Genomic DNA, 19,517 nt, shown 5'->3' with positions numbered 1-19,517 from the left:
GAAATATCTCACATTTATTCATTCTAGAGTTAATAATGTAGCAGTGTCCTTTGTATCTAAAATAGAATTGGATGTTAAGTATAACAATGGTATACTAACAATGGAAAGAAAGTTGTCCAGTTTGGAAACAATAGAAATTACTAGGAAGAAATAGTTTTTAAATTGAGTAACTTAAAGGGAGTGATAGAGCTTCTCTTAAAACTCTTCATATTATATTTTCTTCTTGTAAATCCAGGACTTAGATACAATGGTGATAACCATAATAAAGTAAGAATTCAGGTAAAAATAAGTTGGCTTTAATTCAGGGCTGTCCATCTTTAGTGTCATAATTTCATTGAAAGCCACTGATTTCTTGATAAAATTATTGTTTTAAAATGTGAAATAAAAAACTTTCAAGTGGCTTGACGAGGAATAAATGAGTTACACTAAATATCAAAGTAATGAAATGAGCATCTGAATTAGTTGACTAGAGATTTTTTTAAAAGTGTTTCTGGTTTCGTTACTAAAGTTCTGTGGCCTTGAACCTCCCATTTAATTTTCTATATCTAGAATAGTACCTGGCACATAAGTAGGCATCTAATCAGTATTTACTGAACTGCAAAATATTGTATCCTCATTTAAAGAGTAATGGAAAGATAATGCTTTATACTTTTCACTAGATTTTAATTTTGTCAACTACTTTGAGAAAGTAAAATTTCACATTGATGCCAACCAACATTGTTTTTTTCCCTTTCACTTCATGTCTGTTTGTACAGAGCATTACAACTTTTTCTGAACAAGAACATTTGGTATAAAATTGCATAAATTTGTATAGCACTTCATTAAAGTTTTATTTGGAAAGTTATAATTCTTACAGTACAAGTAATAAAGGATTTCTATGAAGAAAACTTTAGACTGTTCCAAGCCAGTACCATTTACCACGAGCAAAGATAACATGTTTTTACTTTGTGTTACTTACCTGAATGGAATATCTTAGTATTCTGTCATTAATATACCTAGAAATATTAGGTTACAAGTACACAGACACATACACATACAACTGTACATGCTCATGCTCATGTTTACACATATGTATTGTTTAAATGCTGCTTTGCAGACTGTCACTCTGAATATGCTGTAGTTATCTAGCCCTAAGGGTCCAGTGTATTATATGAAACCCAAATCTGAACAGTTTTGGAGATGGACTTCTTTAGGTTGTCTGATACTACCTCTCACAAGCATTCTAAACAGGGACTACAGACATGTGCATCTCCAAATTAAGGTGATGAGCTAGTCCAGATTATATAATACATAGAGTAAAATTAATTTTAGTAGATTTAATAATTCATTAGGAACTTCTAATACCACGTTTTATGGAAATCAACTCAGTGTCATGTGGTTATATATATATGATACATAGTGATGCCCATAATTCCTGTGTATTCTAAGATACACCTAAAGTAAAGCCAGTGAGGACATAGAAATGTGACTGTTTATTTCATGAATGAATAGGAAAATAAGTTGTTTCAGAAGTATTTTTTGTTATCCATATTATTTTGAAAAAAAAAAAATCAAGATTTCTTTCATTCCTGCTTGTCTCATCTGTGAAGTGAAGATATTCATGGTTTGAAACTGAAGTTCACTAAGGAAAATGCATGGAACACCAAGTAGAACTCTAGTCTACTAAAGTTCTTTGGACCCAGTGAAAATCCTATTTAGGAGGGTCAAGAAAAAGTCTGTGCTAACAAAGAGGATTTATAAAACAACAAGGATAGAAATCTGACACAGACTTATTTTTGTTGACAAGTTATCCCTAATTTTCACTTTTAGATAATTATTACTCTCCTGTGTTTTATAATATATCTTTATTTTTAAGAGCAAATTGAAAAGTTTGCTTCTAAGAGTTGGTACTGAAAAATAATTGAAAGTGTGGCCACCTATACAAATTTATTTTGCTCATAGAAAATACGAGAGAATTATAGGTTTTATTGTATGTTGATTTATTTTCCGATTTTACTGAAGATAAAATCTGTAGGGCATGATTTATCCATAGAGCAGGTCTAGATTTTAATGAAACTACAAATAAACGACATCATATGTAGCTCATAAAGAAAAATCCAAATAAGTTTGCTTTAAATGAAATCTGTCCTGGAGCCAAATTTCACTTAACTTTGTAAAGGAGATGTTTTCAGGAATTTAATTTTAAAATGCAAAGATATATGGGATTTTAGAAACATCTTCTTATAGTTATGCAATTATACTTGTTATTTTCAAAATATATTTTTTTGTTCAAAAATCAAATATACTAGTTTAACTTATTAATGGTTAATAGGAATATGTACTTTCAAAATACTTTGTATTTAAAAATCCTTAAGAGATTGGAAAGTCTTTGTATTGTGCAATGTCTGTTCATTTTGTGTATCTTATTTGTATCATTTGATTCCATGATAACAAATCAACATGCAATGAAACCTGTAGTTCTGTCACATCTTCTTTAGCAAATAAAGTAGTATATAGATGGCCACGTTTTCAATCAACTTTCAGAGCCAATTCCTAAAATTAAAGGTATGACAACATAGAATAATAATAATTCCTTGAATGCAAAAGCTAAAAATTACAAATACCAAATCTGATGTTGGTGAATGTTCAAACTTTATTCTCAGATCCTACAAATTAAAAAACAGCCCTCAGAGGCTTTCACTTTTTTTCTCTACTTCCTGTCTGCTACCACCACATATATTGTTCCACAGTATCTCTACTTTCCATTCCCTCTTCCTTAATCCATAATTACCTCATATTTGGACTAGGAAAATACCTAGAGTTATCTTCCTGAAAGACATTACCTAACTATGTTACTTTCCCCCAAATCTTTGATGGTTCTCTGTTGCCTGAAGGATATCGTGCAAAGTCCTTGGCCTAGCATCGAGAGCCCTCTAGAGTTTGGTGTCCTCTGACTCTTCACTCTCATTATTGACTGACTTCTCCACCGTTATGTACTAGCCATGGTTTTCCTCTTGCTTTGTTCTGAACATGAACAGTAGCATGACATTTTGGAGAGAATGGAGAACACTTGGATTTGCATGCCCATTGCTTTGTAGGACGTTGGTCGAACCATTATTAACTTCCTAAAACTTAAGTGTCTGGATTTATAAAAATAGAAATGTGGGTAATAACAGTACTCTGTTGTCTCTTAACCCCTGATCAACCGCTAACCAAATAATATAATGAATGAAAAAGTGTTTTCTGAACACTGTAGAGTACTGTATAAATGTTAAGTCGCTTATCTTAAGATGATGGTAGTAGTGGTGAAGATGTAGGAAAAAAAGAGAAGAGGAGAAGGAAGTTCTCCATGTGCAATTTATTTATAATGAGTTTATTTAAAGTACCTGAACTGGTTGATTCAAAAAATAGTTTTAATATCTATTTTATGCAGGTGCTATTCTAGGGACAAGGACTGTAGCCCTGAACAAAACTATCCTTGTCTTCATGGAGCTTACCTTGTAGCGGGAGGAAATAGGTGGTAATACAGCAAAGAAAGAAGTGAGATGAATTGCTAGTGATGTGACAGAGAATGGCTAGTAGGGGAACTCCTTTAGAAAGGGAGAGTGGGGGCAGGGTCTCTCTGAGGTGATATTTGAGCTGAGATTCAAAAGACACAAAAGAGGCAGTGATAAAAGGACCTGGGGAATAATGTCAGGCTGGCTGAAGAGCATTTCGTACCAAGGGGCAGATGCAGAGTAAGCTCTGCCTGCAAAAGGTTTGCTGCAGCAGAGTGAAGGTAGGAGCAGGGCCAGATGTAGGAGGAATTCACATTTTATTCTAAGTGCAGTGGCAAGCTTTTGCTAGGTTGGAATGAGGAGAACAACATAATCTGAGTTGAAAACAGTAGCCACAAACCTCCCTTGTCTTCTTCAGGCTAAGCACGCCCAGGATTGTCTACTGTTTTCAGGTTCTTCTATGGCCTGGGACTCTTTATCTTTCCCTCTCAGAGAGCCCTTGGTATATGCTACCAAGAAGTGAGCAGAATATACCACATTGGAGCTCATCAGCCCATAGAACGGAATGCTTACGTGCCTGTGATCTGTGATGTAGACAGTTCTTTGTTTTTTATACCCTAACCCTCCTCCCTTTTATTTTGCACATGAACTTATATTAAGTAAGATTTTTATTTGATGCTTTGGTATTGATTAGAACAGAGGGGTGTGGCTAGGGAGACTAATTGTAGGGTATTTTACATATCCCTATAAATTTTGCCTTGTTTTCTTTCATATTGTTTGCAACCTTATAAATGTAACAGACGTTAGGCAACTTGTTATCTCTATTTATATCTTTAAAATTTATGATGAGGACATAGCTCTCCCTTGAATCAAGCTTTCTGATAGTCTAGATCAGTGGCTTTCAAATCTCTTCACGATGACCCCCAGCAACTATGTGACTCCATGGAAATATAATCATATATAACTGAAGCAAAAGTTTCATATGACAATGTTTTCCATTACAAATGCAGTGCATTCTGATATTGTCTGTTTTATTTTATTTCACTAAAATAATGCTGGTTGCAACCTACTAAATTGATTCCATAACTCATTAGTGGTTTTCATGACCTGCAATTTGGAAAACATTGGTCTAGGTCTACAGTGCTTTCATGTTCCATTTACTTAAGGGCTGATTCCCATTTTCTGCCTATTTTTAGACACTCTTCTGTCTTACTGTCTGGTTGATTCAGTTGGTCAAACATAAATGAGTCATTTACAGTGCTCTCTGTGCTCTGGAGGTAGGTAACACATGTATGGTAGTTCTTTGTAGTTTACAAATCATTCAACTCCCTAAGGTCCTTACAGACTTCTGTGAACTATGCACACGAGTTCCCATTCTAGAGCTGAGGAAACAAGCACAGAAAGGGAGATGGGCTGTGTGGAGCTAGAAGACAGTGAGTAGGTCTGTGGCTTCTCAGTCTGGGTTTAGTGCTCCCACGTTTTATTTTTTATCATATCATCATCTTATGGCATTTTCTCTGACTCTCTTACTGTTTTCTGATCTGCTGTTGTTTGATCTGGAATTACCTTACTTTGCTTTATTACATTGCTTAGGAGCCTATGTATGAGAGCACAGTTTGACTCTCTCCTGGACTTCAAAATTAGACAGGAAATAGGCCTCTAGGACGTCCAAGTCTGTCTTCATTACCATCTGTCTACCAGCAAGTTTAGCTAATATTTCTAAAGTGTCTCTTCTAAACTGAAAGCTAAAACTTCACCAAAACCTATGAAATTGGAACATGACAATCAAGTTGTAATTTTTCTCATATCACAAGAGGCAGAATGTACTTTTGGTGCATTTCTATTTCTTAACTTACTCTGAAATCTCCTTTCAGCAAATGTAACTACTCTGACCCTGAAGCAACTCAAAAAGAGATTAAGTATCCTTGTCTTTGGATATTTAAACATGTAGCAGAATAACAGAACAATTTTTATGTATTTCAAGTACATATTATGATTTTCCAGTCAAATCGTATCAAACTACCCTTATTTCCTATAATAATGATCCAGAGGAATTCCCTATTGTTACTAAATATCGACAGTAATGACAGTAGCAATGAATATGTGCATAGCATGTTGTGATTTGTACTTACTATCCAACACTGAGGAACAGATGAGAAAGGACATTCTCCCTAGGACTTACTATCTTCTCACATGATGTATAATTGACTCACTATGCTTGGTACTATTGTCTCTCACTCTGAGCTAAATTTAAGCCTCATGAGGACAGAGACCTTTGAGTTTTTTGGTTCCCTGATGGATCCTAGATTCCTGGAAGAGAGCATTGCACATAATAGGTGCTCAATAAATATTGATTAGGTGAACAGGGGCTTAGAGACACGATATGCATAAAGATGAATTTAGCCAAATCTATTAGTAAGTATAGTTAGATTATGCTGCAATAAGAAACAATACAAAAACTCACTTGCTTAGCACTAAAGCGTATTATAATTTCTTATCACCCAAAGTCAGCTGTGAGCTTGTCTTGGTCTTCATGTGGTGTCTTGACATTTCAGGCAGCATCAGACTTGTGTTTTCTTTATATCAACATGTGGGTTTTTTTTGTTTTGTTTTGTTTTTGGGTCATCCTGTGAGGAAAAGAGAGCATGGAGAATCACTTACTGGCTCTTAATTAAACCCTTCTGCTTGAATATAACACAAATTCCTTTCACATTTCATTGGCCAAAGCAAGTCTCATGAAATGCCTATCTCAAGGGGGCAGGGAAATAGAATTCTCCTATGTGCCCGGGAAGAGGAGAACCAGAAATAATAAATGTAAGCATTATCCATGGCCCTGAGATAAAGGAAACATACTTCATTATTATATATTTTTAAAATATTGTTCATATCCTTCTTCTACTTGTTTATTTTTGTGACATATTTGTAGCTATTGCAACCAAAGGGTAAATAACTCTCTTAATGGGAATGGGTGGAAGTGGTGAAGAGGGAGCCATATGTAGCCTCAGGCAATTGTCATCTTTCTAAATTGGGAAATTTTGAGCAGAATTAAATCCAGAATGATTCATGAAGTTCACTAGAGTATTGAACCCTGGTGACTTTTCTCTGCACCAATAAATCTGCAGTTATCCCTGCCAGACTTTCCTGTGATAAGCACCTTATTTTATAAACACATTTATAATAAAAATTATTACATACCAAGCTTCAAATACCAACTGTGTAAGTGCAGTGGAGCATATTAACTGTTTTCTGTTCTGCATCTCTAATTCAACAGCCCTTTGAGGTAGGTATGATTACCTAGCTTAGACATATATTAGCGACCAAGCCAGAGTTCATATAGATTACAAAAGACCATAATTTTAGCCCTGATATACTGGATTATTTACCGTATTATTCTCTTTATGATAAATGTATTGGCTTCTCTTGCCTACCCCCTCCACCCCTCAGAAAAAAAGGAAAACTAAAAAAGCACAGTCCATCCCAGAATGATCCATGAACGCGTAGAGGTCAAACATTTTTTGAACTATATACCTTTTTCTCTTTATCTCCTCAGAGCTTCATGTAGTCCTTGTTATACAGTAGGTTTTCAGCACATTGAACTGAATGTTCCTCTCTCTCTCATGCAGTGCATGAATCATTAACACATTTGAATTCACTTTCTATTGCTGCCCTAACAAATTACCACGTTTTGTGGCTTACAACAGAAATTTATCATTTTGCGGTTATGTTGGCCGGAAGTTCATCATGGCTATCACGGAGCGAAAATCGAGGTGCCTGTAGGACTTGCAGAGGCTCCAGGGGAGATTCCATTTCCTCCCTGTTCAGGTTGCTGGCAGCATTCAGTTCTTTGGTGTTGTCGGAGTGTCGAGAGACTGCCCTCAGTCCTTGGTTCTGGGTCCCCTTCCTCCAGTGTCTCAGCGCTGGCAATGGCGAGTAGAGCCCCTCTCACACTTCAGCTCTTCCCTGCCCTTTCTGTCATCTCTCTCACTGATATCCTAGGATGTTCTCCCTATTTTAAGGTCTGTAACCTTACATCTGCAAAGTCCTTTTTGCCATGTATCATGACATAAACAGATGTTAACACCAAGCAGCAGAGGCCATGGAGGCCAAAATTCGGCCTGTCACACCATTGTAATAGACTTGACAGTTGGGGAGTCATTTGTATCCTCCTCTAAAGCCTGATTCAGTGAAATTGTTTAAAAGTCAGAGGTTTTAATGAAAGTTTGCATGACTGAAATTAAGAACTTTCTCTTTGAACAGATGTTTTGATATTAAATTTTCACATTCTTATTATGGAACTTTGTAGGTATTGCATTGTGACTTATATTTACTTCTCAAGGGAGAAAATATCACATTTGGCTTAATGCAAATTTTGCAAACAACGCTTTTCTATCATTACTTATTGGCAATTCTCTTTTTAAGAAATTATTTGGCAAATTTTAATTTTAAAGTAGGAAGCCAAGGGGCTTCCTACTTTATTAGCAATCCTGCTTCTCAGTGTCTTACTCCATCATGGGCTTGAATATAGGAGGGGAGAAATACTTGTAAGAAAACTTAATTAGAAAAATTAATCTGTTACTAAATCTAACTACATCATGGACTCCAAGGGTGTCTGTCTATAAGTAATTGGGGTAATTGTCTGCTATTCAAGAAAATCTGTTTGCACCAAAATTATATTTATTATATAGTCAATGAAGTGCTTTCTGTCTGGCTGCTTGCTCTAGTGAAAGAAGAAAAACAAATGAGAACAGGTAGATTAATAATGTTTCAATGTGGCAGTGTACTAGCTTTCATAATGTCCCCTAGAAGAGGAAAGATGGAGAATTTTCTTTTTGCGTGTCCACGTGTGAATTTTTTTGTTATATGTGCTTGTCGTACATGCTGAAAACAGGATAGATTTTTTTAAAAGCTAACTAAAACTCTGTGATATTGATTCTTGTGCTAGACAAATATTTGAAACCCCTGGGGTAGGTGGGGGGAACTATGTTGTTGTTGTTTTTGTTATAGGATCGCTTGAACTCCTGTTTACCTTTTGCAATGAGACAAATGGTTTTGATTTTGTGATATTGCCAGCAGAGTAAGTACATGGCCGTCATTCAAGCTGGATATCAGAATTTTCACACTAGAGTCTCTTGAGTGTATAATTCTTGTTCCCCACACCATTTCCACGTGTGATGTATCCTCTGATTTCAACTTGGAAAACAGTGTTCTTGAACCAGGCATTAAAACAATTTCATTTTTGGTGCCATGTGCCACCCGTGGTCACATACTTGTTTTTCCCACACCTTTCCCTAGCACCTCTCTACGGATCTTATATCCCTCCATCGTTCAAAGTGGTTTGGAGCCGTAAAGGCAGCATATGTTCAGTCCGTACTGTAAGCTGCTTTCACTGATTTATTTTTAACTTTCAATCCTTTCTTGATTTAAGTAATTACTCTGGGAAGAAGCTATTATCTAATTTTAAACTGTGCACATTTAACCTCTCAGCCACTATAACAAGTATTTATTTAAAACAATCAGAGTAGCTGCAGAAGTAGAATCATTTTCACATGTAGCCCACTGAACCTGGAACCTTATTCCTGGCTTTTCATTTGTACATACTGTGACTTGTAGAAGATTTCTCTGCTTCTTAGTCTGGAAAAATATAGTTATTTTTTTCAGGATGTTTTCACATTTCATAGTGGTCAGTTTTAATGAAATAGCTATCTGCTTAAATGCAAGGGGCAGAACTACCTGGGTTTAAATTCCAGGACCACACCTACTAGTTTTGTAGTCTTCAGCACGTTATCTGACCTCCCTATGCTTTCTCTCTAAAATAGTAACAACGTCTCCTAAAGCCACCTCATAATAGTCCGTGTTTCTCTAGACTGTGGGCGCCATGAGATCAAGGACTTGGCCTTTTACCTCTTTCTCCCAGCACCTAGAACAGTGTATGCCATGTGTTAAGACCTGATAAACATTTGTTAAAATTCAGCAAGATAGTACTTGTAATACATTTAATACACTGCCTGGAGCAGAGGAACAACAATAATAAAATGTGCTGAGGTGTTTTTCTTAGCATTATTAAAGCTCTTAGATGTTATCAGTTACACTTAAAAGATGGCAACTTTTGTTTTATAAGTGTCTTTTGCAGAAGAAACTTTGATCTACCACTCGGCCATTCTATACTGACCTCCGATAATAGTCCTTACAGTGAAATACATTTGGCCTTTCTCCATTCGGTCTGCCAACGTAATTTCTGGGCTGACTCATGAGTACGTAGGAGAAAATGGAAATTAATTCCTGTTCCCTAAAGTAGTGTGTGTGTGTTTTTAAATCAAACTGAGGTATAAAATGACTTGTCTTCTTTGAATTTTCCCAACAAGGAATGTCCAGAGCTTTCTTTTCTGCAGTTTGCTCTAATTCCAAAAGAAAGAAGCAATATTTCTAAACTAAATTTGCTTGTTTGTGCTCTCTGACTTAAAAACACTCTCACTCAGCTGCCCTAAGTAATAGTTTAAAAAAGAGTATATCAAACTTTTTAAATTTCATTTTCCACATGGATTTTCGTAGAGTGTTTATGACTATGGTAGAATTTTAGAGCAAAAGGGATCTCAGAGGTCATCTCATCTTTCTCATTACTTCATCTTACCGATGAGGAAAGTGAATGAAAAGAGAAGTTAACTGTTCCTAGCTAGTTAGTGGCAAAGGTAAGATGTGAAAGAGATTTCTTGACCTTTGACTGGCTTTGTGCAACTTCCAGTATTTAAAAAAAAAAAAAAAGCCATAAAAATCTAACCATATATTAAGATGCTTCAGTTCTATTTTTTTGTCACCCACCTCTTTGCAGACATTATAGTGCAAAATTTTTAGCTAAACTATCAAAAAAATTTTGTATGTAATCTGTTCTGAAGAAATGAAAATTATTAATTTACTCATATCTTCCATAATAACAGCTTCTTGGCAGAATTTGTTGTCTCTGTTCAAGATATTTCAGAACTTCTGGAAATCGATCTTCATTTTATTCAGAATAAATTTTAGAATGTATTTATTGTTTATGGAGTATACACTGTATAAAACTTCTCATATAGCTAGAGTAAGTCAATTAATGTAATGAAGTGATTTTACATTTGAATGACTGCCTTAGTATATTTTAATGTAATATTAATATACATTAAAGAAAGGTCAGATAGATAGCATTTTCATTTGTTAACAATTTTCCCCTAGAGTCAGCCTTTCTCTGGTTTTTATAAGGTTATCCATTTCTTCCTTACTTTTATTCATGTCAGGAGGTTAAAATGGCGTAAGTTATCTGCTGTTGGAGAATGTATTCTCATTTTACCTACAACCATAAATTCTTGAAAGATAAGTGTAATTATGCATCTTGTAGTCTTCAGCTCCTCAATAGATAGTAATTTGCGTGATCGTTTTAATGTCTAATCATATCACTCCCCAAGTCGCCCTTTTCTTGTACAACTGTTAAAAGTCACAACATTCTTGAGGCAACAGTAATCACAGACACAGCTGTCATGGATTTTGAAAAAAGGTTTTTAGGAAATAATTATATCTTTATTAACTTTGAAATGTTGAAAACATATCACTGCATTTAAATGTATTGCAGATTTTCCTGAGTGCTTAAACTTTTTTTAGGCCACTCTGTTAGATAGAGAGAGGTACTGACAAGTCATCTACGTGATGGGGCTGAATCTCTTTGCTCAGTGTCAGTCAGAGGAAGAGCCCGTGTCCAGAGCGGAGGGGCAAGTCAGGGAGCATGTCAGAGGGAGACAGTAGGACCTTCTTGTTAGGTCTGTGTTCAGCAGTTAATTATGAATTTATCCAATTAATAATTGTAGTGCAGAATACAAACTTACTCTTCTTATTATATAATGACTCTTTGGAAATGTGTGGATCAAAGAGGTGAGTAGCATACTTAGCTTTAAATTTTAATATACATTCAAGATATATGGAATTTAAATAGAAGTAAAACATGCATATTTAGTATAAAGAAGTTTGGTATATAATATGATATGAAGAGGAATCGGTGTCTAAGTTTGAAGTAGCATGGTTAACTGAGTATGTAACTTTTTGTAATGACTTCCCACAGCTAACTAGAAAAGACTTTTATGTACATTAATTTTTATTTTTTACAATTTAAGCTTAGTTTAGCAGAATTCCTAATCATTCTTTCCCCCTGCTCCCTTTACTTGGGTCGTTGGTGAGTTCAGTTTGTGTTGCAGCTAAGGTGTTATGCTGGGGCTAATCTCTGTAAAATGCTAGCATTTGTTCTTCTTTTTCCCTATCATCAATCTTTCACACTCATATCAAACCCCTAATGTGTCAGCAGGTTTCCCAGAGCTACTGGGTAAAATTACCTTTGCTTTTGGTAAACTCTGAACCTTCAAGCCTCAGTGTTTTCAGTTGCCCCCTGTGGATTCCATGAAGCCTCTCTCTGCACATTCCTCACTGCCAGTCACTTGCTTTATGTCCTGAAACCAGGAGCCTGTGCAGAGCCCTTTTATTATTCCAACTGTGCCTACCATCCATCCTTAAATGGAGAGAGTGTGTAAATATTTCGAATAATTGGTGTCGCTTATGCAAACTACAAGTGAAAGTGGTTAGAAGTCCCAAAGCTAGATAGCTAGTGTTTCTGTTACACAATGACACAGCTTCTTTACACTTAGCTATTTTTAAAAGTTTCTGTGCTTTTCTGATACTACAGAAATTGGCAAAGTTACTTGTTTGTCTTCAAAGGAAATGCTGCAATTAAATCATTTATTTCTTAAAGCTTGTCTTATTAATTTCATACCTGAATAGTTCATATTGTATTTAAATTTTTATCCACTTGTTTGCATATTCTTTCTTTACTTTTCTTCTTCACTTCCATAAATGCCTTCCTTTCATTCATTCTGACTACGATTATCCATTATTAGTAAAAATGGTCTCTTATAGGAAGGATTTCTTGGATACATGGTTCATGATGTTTTCACTTTTAGCACAATATAGTTTCCACATACAACTATTAGGTTATTACTTTATTCTTTCAGGAAAGTGACTCCTGCCTTTGAAGACAGTGCTTTGATTATTGTTGTTGCCCTTTTTGTTGCCTCTGACCAAAGACCCCTGTTCAGTATTGTGGGGGTAATCTCATTAAGATTTACAGTAAATACTTGGGGAGTTCTTGAAATTAATTAAAAAAAAAAAATGAAAAAAAATGAAAAAGCCCTTTTCTCCATGAATAGCAGTGTATTTTTAGTAGCTCTTGCCTCAGGTAACTACGATTCCTACATGTTCTCAAACTTTGATTTTCTATTTGGCAAAAAGCCTTAAGCTAATGATAGTGAAATAATAGCCATCTAAGTTTGATATCAAAGATAGTCACTTTGAAAGTGATATAAATGTTTTTACCCTTCAAAATATAATGTATATGTTTTTGTTTATTTTAAAACATTTAATAAATATTTGCATTTTCTAAAATGGTCATAAGAATAGAGAAAAATGTTTTAGCGCATCAAAACAAATAGAAACAGAAGTCATCTAGAGTATCTTGTCCCTAAAAAGGCCTCAGTACTAGCGATAACTCAGGTGTTTTTCCATAGGTGTCAGGACCGTTTCACACATGTTATTATTATATAACCCTTTGATGTACAAAAGTCTGTATATTCTTCCTAAAGTGAGAGTGACTAAGGCACCAAGTGTTAATGGTTATGTTATTCTTTAATAACTACAGCTATGTTTTAAGGGATGTTTCTATAAAAGTTAATAAGTATGATTTATTTATACATACTCCACTAAGTAGTTATCTAATACTCTGTTTTAAAATAAGTGATTATCATGTTTAATTGTTTGTGATATGCAAGCCATATTTTTTAAAAATAAGGAAATAAAGCCAATGTAAGTCACTTAAGTAGGTTTTCTTGTTAGAATTACTCCCCGTCCCCCCACCCCGCTTTTAGTTATGCTCTCTAGATTCTCTCTGGATTGAGCAAAAGGAAATAAAGTTTAACCCATCACACCCTTTTTAAATAGAGTATAGATGTTACTGTGCTATTTAAGGGCAGGCGCGTAAAGAAGAAATTTAAAAGTTTTCAGTATTCACAAAAACAATTTTCTGATTCTAATGAATTATTTTGGTGACATTTTGAACCCCAAATTTTTGTATATGATTTCTAACCATAGCTGCATCTTTATTTTTATACTTGTTTTATTTGGTTTGTTTTTTGCAGTGGGTACACCTTATTACATGTCTCCAGAGAGAATACATGAAAATGGATATAACTTCAAATCTGACATCTGGTCTCTTGGCTGTCTACTATATGAGGTAGGTAATGTTGATAAATTCCATATACTGATGCATTTTTCCTTACTGTAATGTATTTCCCCTGTCCTTACAGTATATACTTATTTTTTTCTGGATGCTGTCTAATAATCAGCTTTTAATTATGTAGAATTAATTCATTGAGTTAATAACTTTTTATAATGGAATTTAATAGCTATGCATTTCTACATATTTGCTTCCTTTAATACACTTTTAAATTGTGTCCTTTTGATGAGAATTTTATTTTTTCAGTGTTAACTTTTATGTTAATATAATGTTTTTCTGCATATCTTGCATTTATACAAATATGCATTTGAACATCTATGAAAAAACTTGCTTATCTGCATTGGCAGGAGAGGCATAATGGAATGGATTTAAAATACGAAAGTATAGTAAATATCTTTATTAATATTTTGTTTCACTTTTACATAGGTGTAAAATAATTCAGTTTTAAGGATAGTATGCAAACAGATAATTCTAGATTATCACTTAATTTAGTTTCCATGAGTAATAATTTGTATTGGTAAAGCTCAGTGAAATATTTTCTCTCCTGGTGATGATTTATCAAAGGAAGATGGAATCATGTAGGTAAATCTTCTAGAAATGTTGCAGTGCAATAATTTGGATGATGGAGTAGGCATATTACTAAAACTTTTTACATCCATATTATAGAGGAATGGTATCAGAGTATCTCAAGCTAGTGGCTTCTATAATTTTATTTTTTAATTGAATGGTAATTTTATAGGCTTTGAGTCAAAGCCATTAAAGAAAAATTAGTCTACATCTAAGTGAGTTTTAATATAGTAAAGAAACATAATACATAAAATCATTTTCATGTCACTATATATATAGGAAATCTAAAGTGGATAGAAAGAGACCAGTGTATTTCTTACTCTATATTTTGTGTCTCTTGTCCTCCTTACTTAAATGAAATATATGATGAAATCATCTATTTTAATTGCATCACCATTATTTGGAAGTGGAACATTAAAAGGTGTTTTTGTTTTTAATGTATGTCATGACCTTTTATTATTTTACGAACTGCAGATTAAAATTTCCTTAATTTAAGGAACCTGAAATTGTTTATTTTTGCTCTTTCTACTAAAGTGACTAATGACTACATAGAATGAAAGGATTTTTAAGTGTTTTTAAATAAACTCATCCCTAGGATATTTTTATTATGAAAAATTATAAATTAGGGATGTAACAAAATATGTTTTTATGTTTGCACGTGACATTACAAGAGATTTATGCTCACTATATTATATTCTGTTAGTAATTTGGTACAATGTTGAAAATAACTGGTTACATTATATTATTACTATAGTGTTTAAAAGTTAGTCACTTTTGTATATTTAAAATATTTTATATCTGCTTAGGTAACCTTAGATCCCTTCAGGCCATAGTCTAATATTGTCAAAGCAACATTTTCCTTTTAAACACCTAAAAGTAAACAGCAAATTGGTTTCTAATAATGAGATAAATTTAGCAATGAGAAAGTTCAATTGAAGTAATAAGTGTTTTTTTGTGGAAGTTTGCATAATTCTTTTAGAGCTAGCAGACTCTCATTTCAAAACTGAAATAATTTATTCTGAATTTGCCTTTGAGAGGCAGTGTCCCATTTTTATGTGTACTTAAAATGATCACCAAAATAAAAATTATTTCTTTGGGCACTCCGACATCCGTGAGTTATACATGTTGTAGGTGATTTCCAGTTAAAGTGTTTATCATGCTGATATTAGTTTTTATCTCAATGCATTTTTTGATTCCTCCATGCAAGTGTTTTGGAAGAACTAGTATTTTTCTGAAGATTTAATTGACCTTTATGCTCTATCTCCTTTCAGTTATGTTTCAATAAAATGTTAATAGAAATACCCCGCAATAAAAATTATCCATAACTTCACAGACATATTTTATATCACATCTCACTAAGAAGTTACTGTTAACAATGAAGTAGGAAGCCTTTTTTGAAAATGTATTTTAAACTCAGAAAATTAGACTTTCAAATATTCCTGAAACCTCAAATTAAAAAAAAAAAAAAAAAAAAAAAAACCCTAGCAGTACAGTTTTAATTGATATGCAACAAAGTAGACTTTACTAATTAAAATCAAGATGCTGTGCTTTTGCTACACGGACCTTTACATGGAAAAGTAGGTTTTACACATTTCCTTTATTGTTCAGCGCAGCAATTGCATCCTTACAGGGTTGTAGGTTGGTGGCTTACAGTTCAAAAAAAAAGAGAGCTGCCACCAGCCCCAAAGACAGACAGTGGGCTTTCGTCCCTCCGACACCCCCAGAATACTAATCAGGAAAGTCAGACCCTGGAGGTCAGGGAGCAAGTCAATCATTCTAGCGATCGTCTCAGTGTGGAGGATCAAATTAGCCTGAAAAATTCAGCTGCTGGGAGGAGAGGGCGAGCAGCTGTCAGGGGCAGCATCGAGATGCACTAATGAACCAGATGAATAGTGCAAAAGCTTGAAAATAAAAACAGGACAGTTGACATTTTTCATCTGTCAAAGCAGGAGATGCATGAAAATATACTATTCCTGTTTAACTCCTTAGGGGACATTCAGATTTTTTTTTTAACACTGCAGTATCGAGACAAAAGTACTATAATGAACTCCTAGCATATGATAATGAATATATGTACGTTTACTTAAGGTTTCGCAAACATGGGGAGACTATATATAGTTTATATATAGTTTATATATACGATATATTTTTTAAGGTAGTATTTTTAATATTCTGTTTTATCAGGAAGTGTCCTTGCATTTTCAACAAACTAAAAAATAATTATTATTGTAGTTCCTCTTTTAGAAATTTCTTCCTGGATGGAGTGTTTTATATGATTAGGGACATTTGAATTGTTTTACTTCTTTCTATTCATGTAGAACAACTATTCCTAAGGTTGTTCTATGTAGGTGTATGTAGGTTTCATGTAAAATGTAGGCTATATAAAAATTTTTTGAGCTACTTTGTGGGTTTGATTTCCAATCCCGTCCCCTCACTGTTAAGGCTCTGAAAGAGTTAAAGCTCTGTCTGGAGCACAGAAGACAGATGAGAGCCATTTTCAGCTTGTCCTGTCCCCACTGACGCTCACTGAGTAGCCCAGCATGGACTAGCGTGTTTCACACACACTCTGCCTGTCTGGGGAATGTACACATTGTCCTTCCAAAATCAAACTTATTAGCACATGTAGAAAAGGGTGACTGACTTTGGGGCAGCCTGGCACTCCATGTTGTATTCTTGCTGCTGCGGTTCAAAGATTTAGAGTGTTTTGAACAGGATGCGAACATTTTAAATTGAATTTTTACTTTGTAACCCTGCTTACCACAGTGCTTGCTTGCACTTTAAATGTCAAGTTAGAAGCTTGTCTTAAAATAAATTTAAATTCAGTAATGTCTTTTTTAAAGTTGTTCGTCCTTTGAGTCATGTTTTTCTGAATTAAAAAGTCTCATTTAGATACCTTGAACTGCAGCTATGACTTGTAGAGCTTTTGAATATATTTAGTGTTTTTGAGACATTATGAAAAAGAAAGACGTTCTAATTCATTGTAAGCTATTTGGGGATCAGTTCTAATATTAAAATTGAGAAGATTTTTTGACTTTTCAGAATAACCTTCCCTTGCAGGAACTATTATGCAAGATCAAATGCTGTCCATTCTATTCCCTAAACTATTGCTAGATTATAATTTAATTATAATTTAGTTTTAACTTTAGTTTTATGTTTGTTATATTTTGACCATTATACGGTTGAGCTTATACTTTGTGATGTCAGTTTTGTCATGAGATATGCTAATTGTTTTTATGGCATTATATTTACAAACATTTTTTAAGTTATTATATATTCTTTTTCTTAATATTGTTTAATATTGTTTATGTTTATATGTACATATAAAGAATATGCTAACTGTTTCTCTATTTTAGGAAATTTTAAATGTTTTATAAAAAATAATCAAAAGTTGAAGTAAGATTTTTAGCATGTATTAAATAATTCTCAGAAAGGGATATTCATAAAAGTCAAAATGCCCAGATGACTTTATTGAAAGTATTTGTAATTATTTTCTACCCCAGTGTAATATACTTGATGAAATCACCTTTAAAGTTACCCTGTAACTATATCAGTTTCATTGGGAGCATTTTACAGATGGCTGCATTACAGAGTCCTTTCTATGGTGACAAAATGAATTTATACTCGCTGTGTAAGAAGATAGAACAGTGTGACTACCCACCTCTTCCTTCAGATCACTATTCAGAGGAAGTAAGTCATTTTCAGTCCATGTGCTTGTCTGTCGTTCATTTTGCTTAACGTTTTTATTTTATTAAGAAATTTCACTTTATCCAGAAATACAAAGGAATAGTATAGGTGGCAGAAATAGCACTTTTCATTCTGTTTTCATGCTCTTGTAGACTTGTAGTTTAAAAAGTTGACTCTGTAATTTATAAAGTGGAGTGGAACACAACACAGCATGTGGTGTAAAACTGGCCACTTCCTAGGCGTGATAAGAATGGTAGCTGTCCTTACAGTGTACTGAGCACTGCACTTGGCGGAATTAATGCTCAAATCCAGGCTCCAGTTAATCAACATGTCTCGTTGCCCCTCTAACAGGGCTAATTCCTTGTTCTCATGATCACAGACCAGCAAACAGTTATAACTTTCTGTTTTGGCAGAAGTTCCCTTCCATCCATGTTTCCCAAAATTGAAACACACATCTCTTAGCTACTTTCTCTGAACCTTATTCTTTAAGTTTTATCCTCCTTCCTTTGATAATACCTGTCCTATCATCACCTCACTGCTATAGTCACATTCCTTTGGGGAAATGTTTTGAGGTTATCACTGAAGATGTGTTAAAAATGATATTGGATAAGATTGAAAATTTTAGAAGATTTCACCTTATTAAGGCCTCAGTCTGAATCCTTGCTTGCTTTGGTAACCCATGGAAATGAGTCGTTTTGGCTCTACACAACATCCCGTTCTTCATTGAACAAAACATCTCCCATTTTTGCCTAATGTGTCATGATTTTGCCAATATTTAAGGACAAGGTATACAGAATAGCAGTGTCTCAGGTTAACTAAAATATGTTCACATAAGTTCTTTTTGGAATGCTCATTGGGGACCTACCTAGAGAAAACACTGTCTTGAGTTAGGACAACTCACCTTCTCATGAGCAACAGATTTTTTGCCCCAGGAAAATGGAAAGGAGCAAAGGAAAAATATAAAACAATTATAATGTTCACTTATTAGGTAATCTTGTCAGTGTTTCTATTGAATGAAATGAATAATATTTGGTCTTAGTATTATATAAGGAAATTTGAGTTCATGTAACTTAAATAATAAATACCTCTAAAGAATTTTTACCTTATGCATAAAGCATTTATGTGCCTAGAATGTAATAAGAACTCTTTCTTCTAGTAGTTTTGATACTGGTAATCAATGATGCCTGGTATTTTGCTTTATAGTATTTGTATTCAGGTAATTAAAATAAAATCTTCCAAGCCTGAGATGATAATTTAGAAGTATTATCTTTATTTGATGTAAATGCTATTATGTTAGCCATTTTTAATTACTATTTTGGATATAGAATATAAATATGGCATTTCACAAAACCAACTTCAGAACTATAGGCCTGGAAATACAGTAGGGTGTGAACAATAATGCAAAATGATAGCAAGAATGTCAGGGGCCTTTCTTTGTTGTGTCATTCATGCTGTCTTCTTTTTTCCACGAAGCACATGAATATTTCACATAT

The 19,517-nt window shown here is 34.1% G+C and overlaps 1 protein-coding gene across 4 annotated transcripts in view; it reads left to right on the top strand.

Moving 5' to 3' along the window:
• The window catches only part of NEK7 (NIMA related kinase 7), a 149,877-nt gene that overhangs the window by 114,983 nt on the left and 15,377 nt on the right, over positions 1-19,517 (top strand). For 2 of the 4 annotated variants that reach the window (XM_063114471.1, XM_063114469.1), the window contains 2 exons: positions 13,676-13,770; positions 17,914-18,027. In XM_063114471.1, coding sequence (XP_062970541.1) covers positions 13,676-13,770; positions 17,914-18,027 — 209 coding nt within the window. Of the gene's footprint in view, positions 1-13,675; positions 13,771-17,840; positions 18,028-19,517 lie in introns of those variants that run through there. The other 2 variants (XM_063114472.1, XM_063114470.1) reach the window with 2 other exon arrangements.

This window comes from Cynocephalus volans, chromosome 11, assembly GCF_027409185.1.
Source record: "Cynocephalus volans isolate mCynVol1 chromosome 11, mCynVol1.pri, whole genome shotgun sequence".
Taxonomy (NCBI): domain Eukaryota; kingdom Metazoa; phylum Chordata; class Mammalia; order Dermoptera; family Cynocephalidae; genus Cynocephalus; species Cynocephalus volans.
The sequence above is the reverse complement of the archived record's forward strand: the minus strand, read 5'-3'. Positions and strand labels throughout refer to the sequence as shown.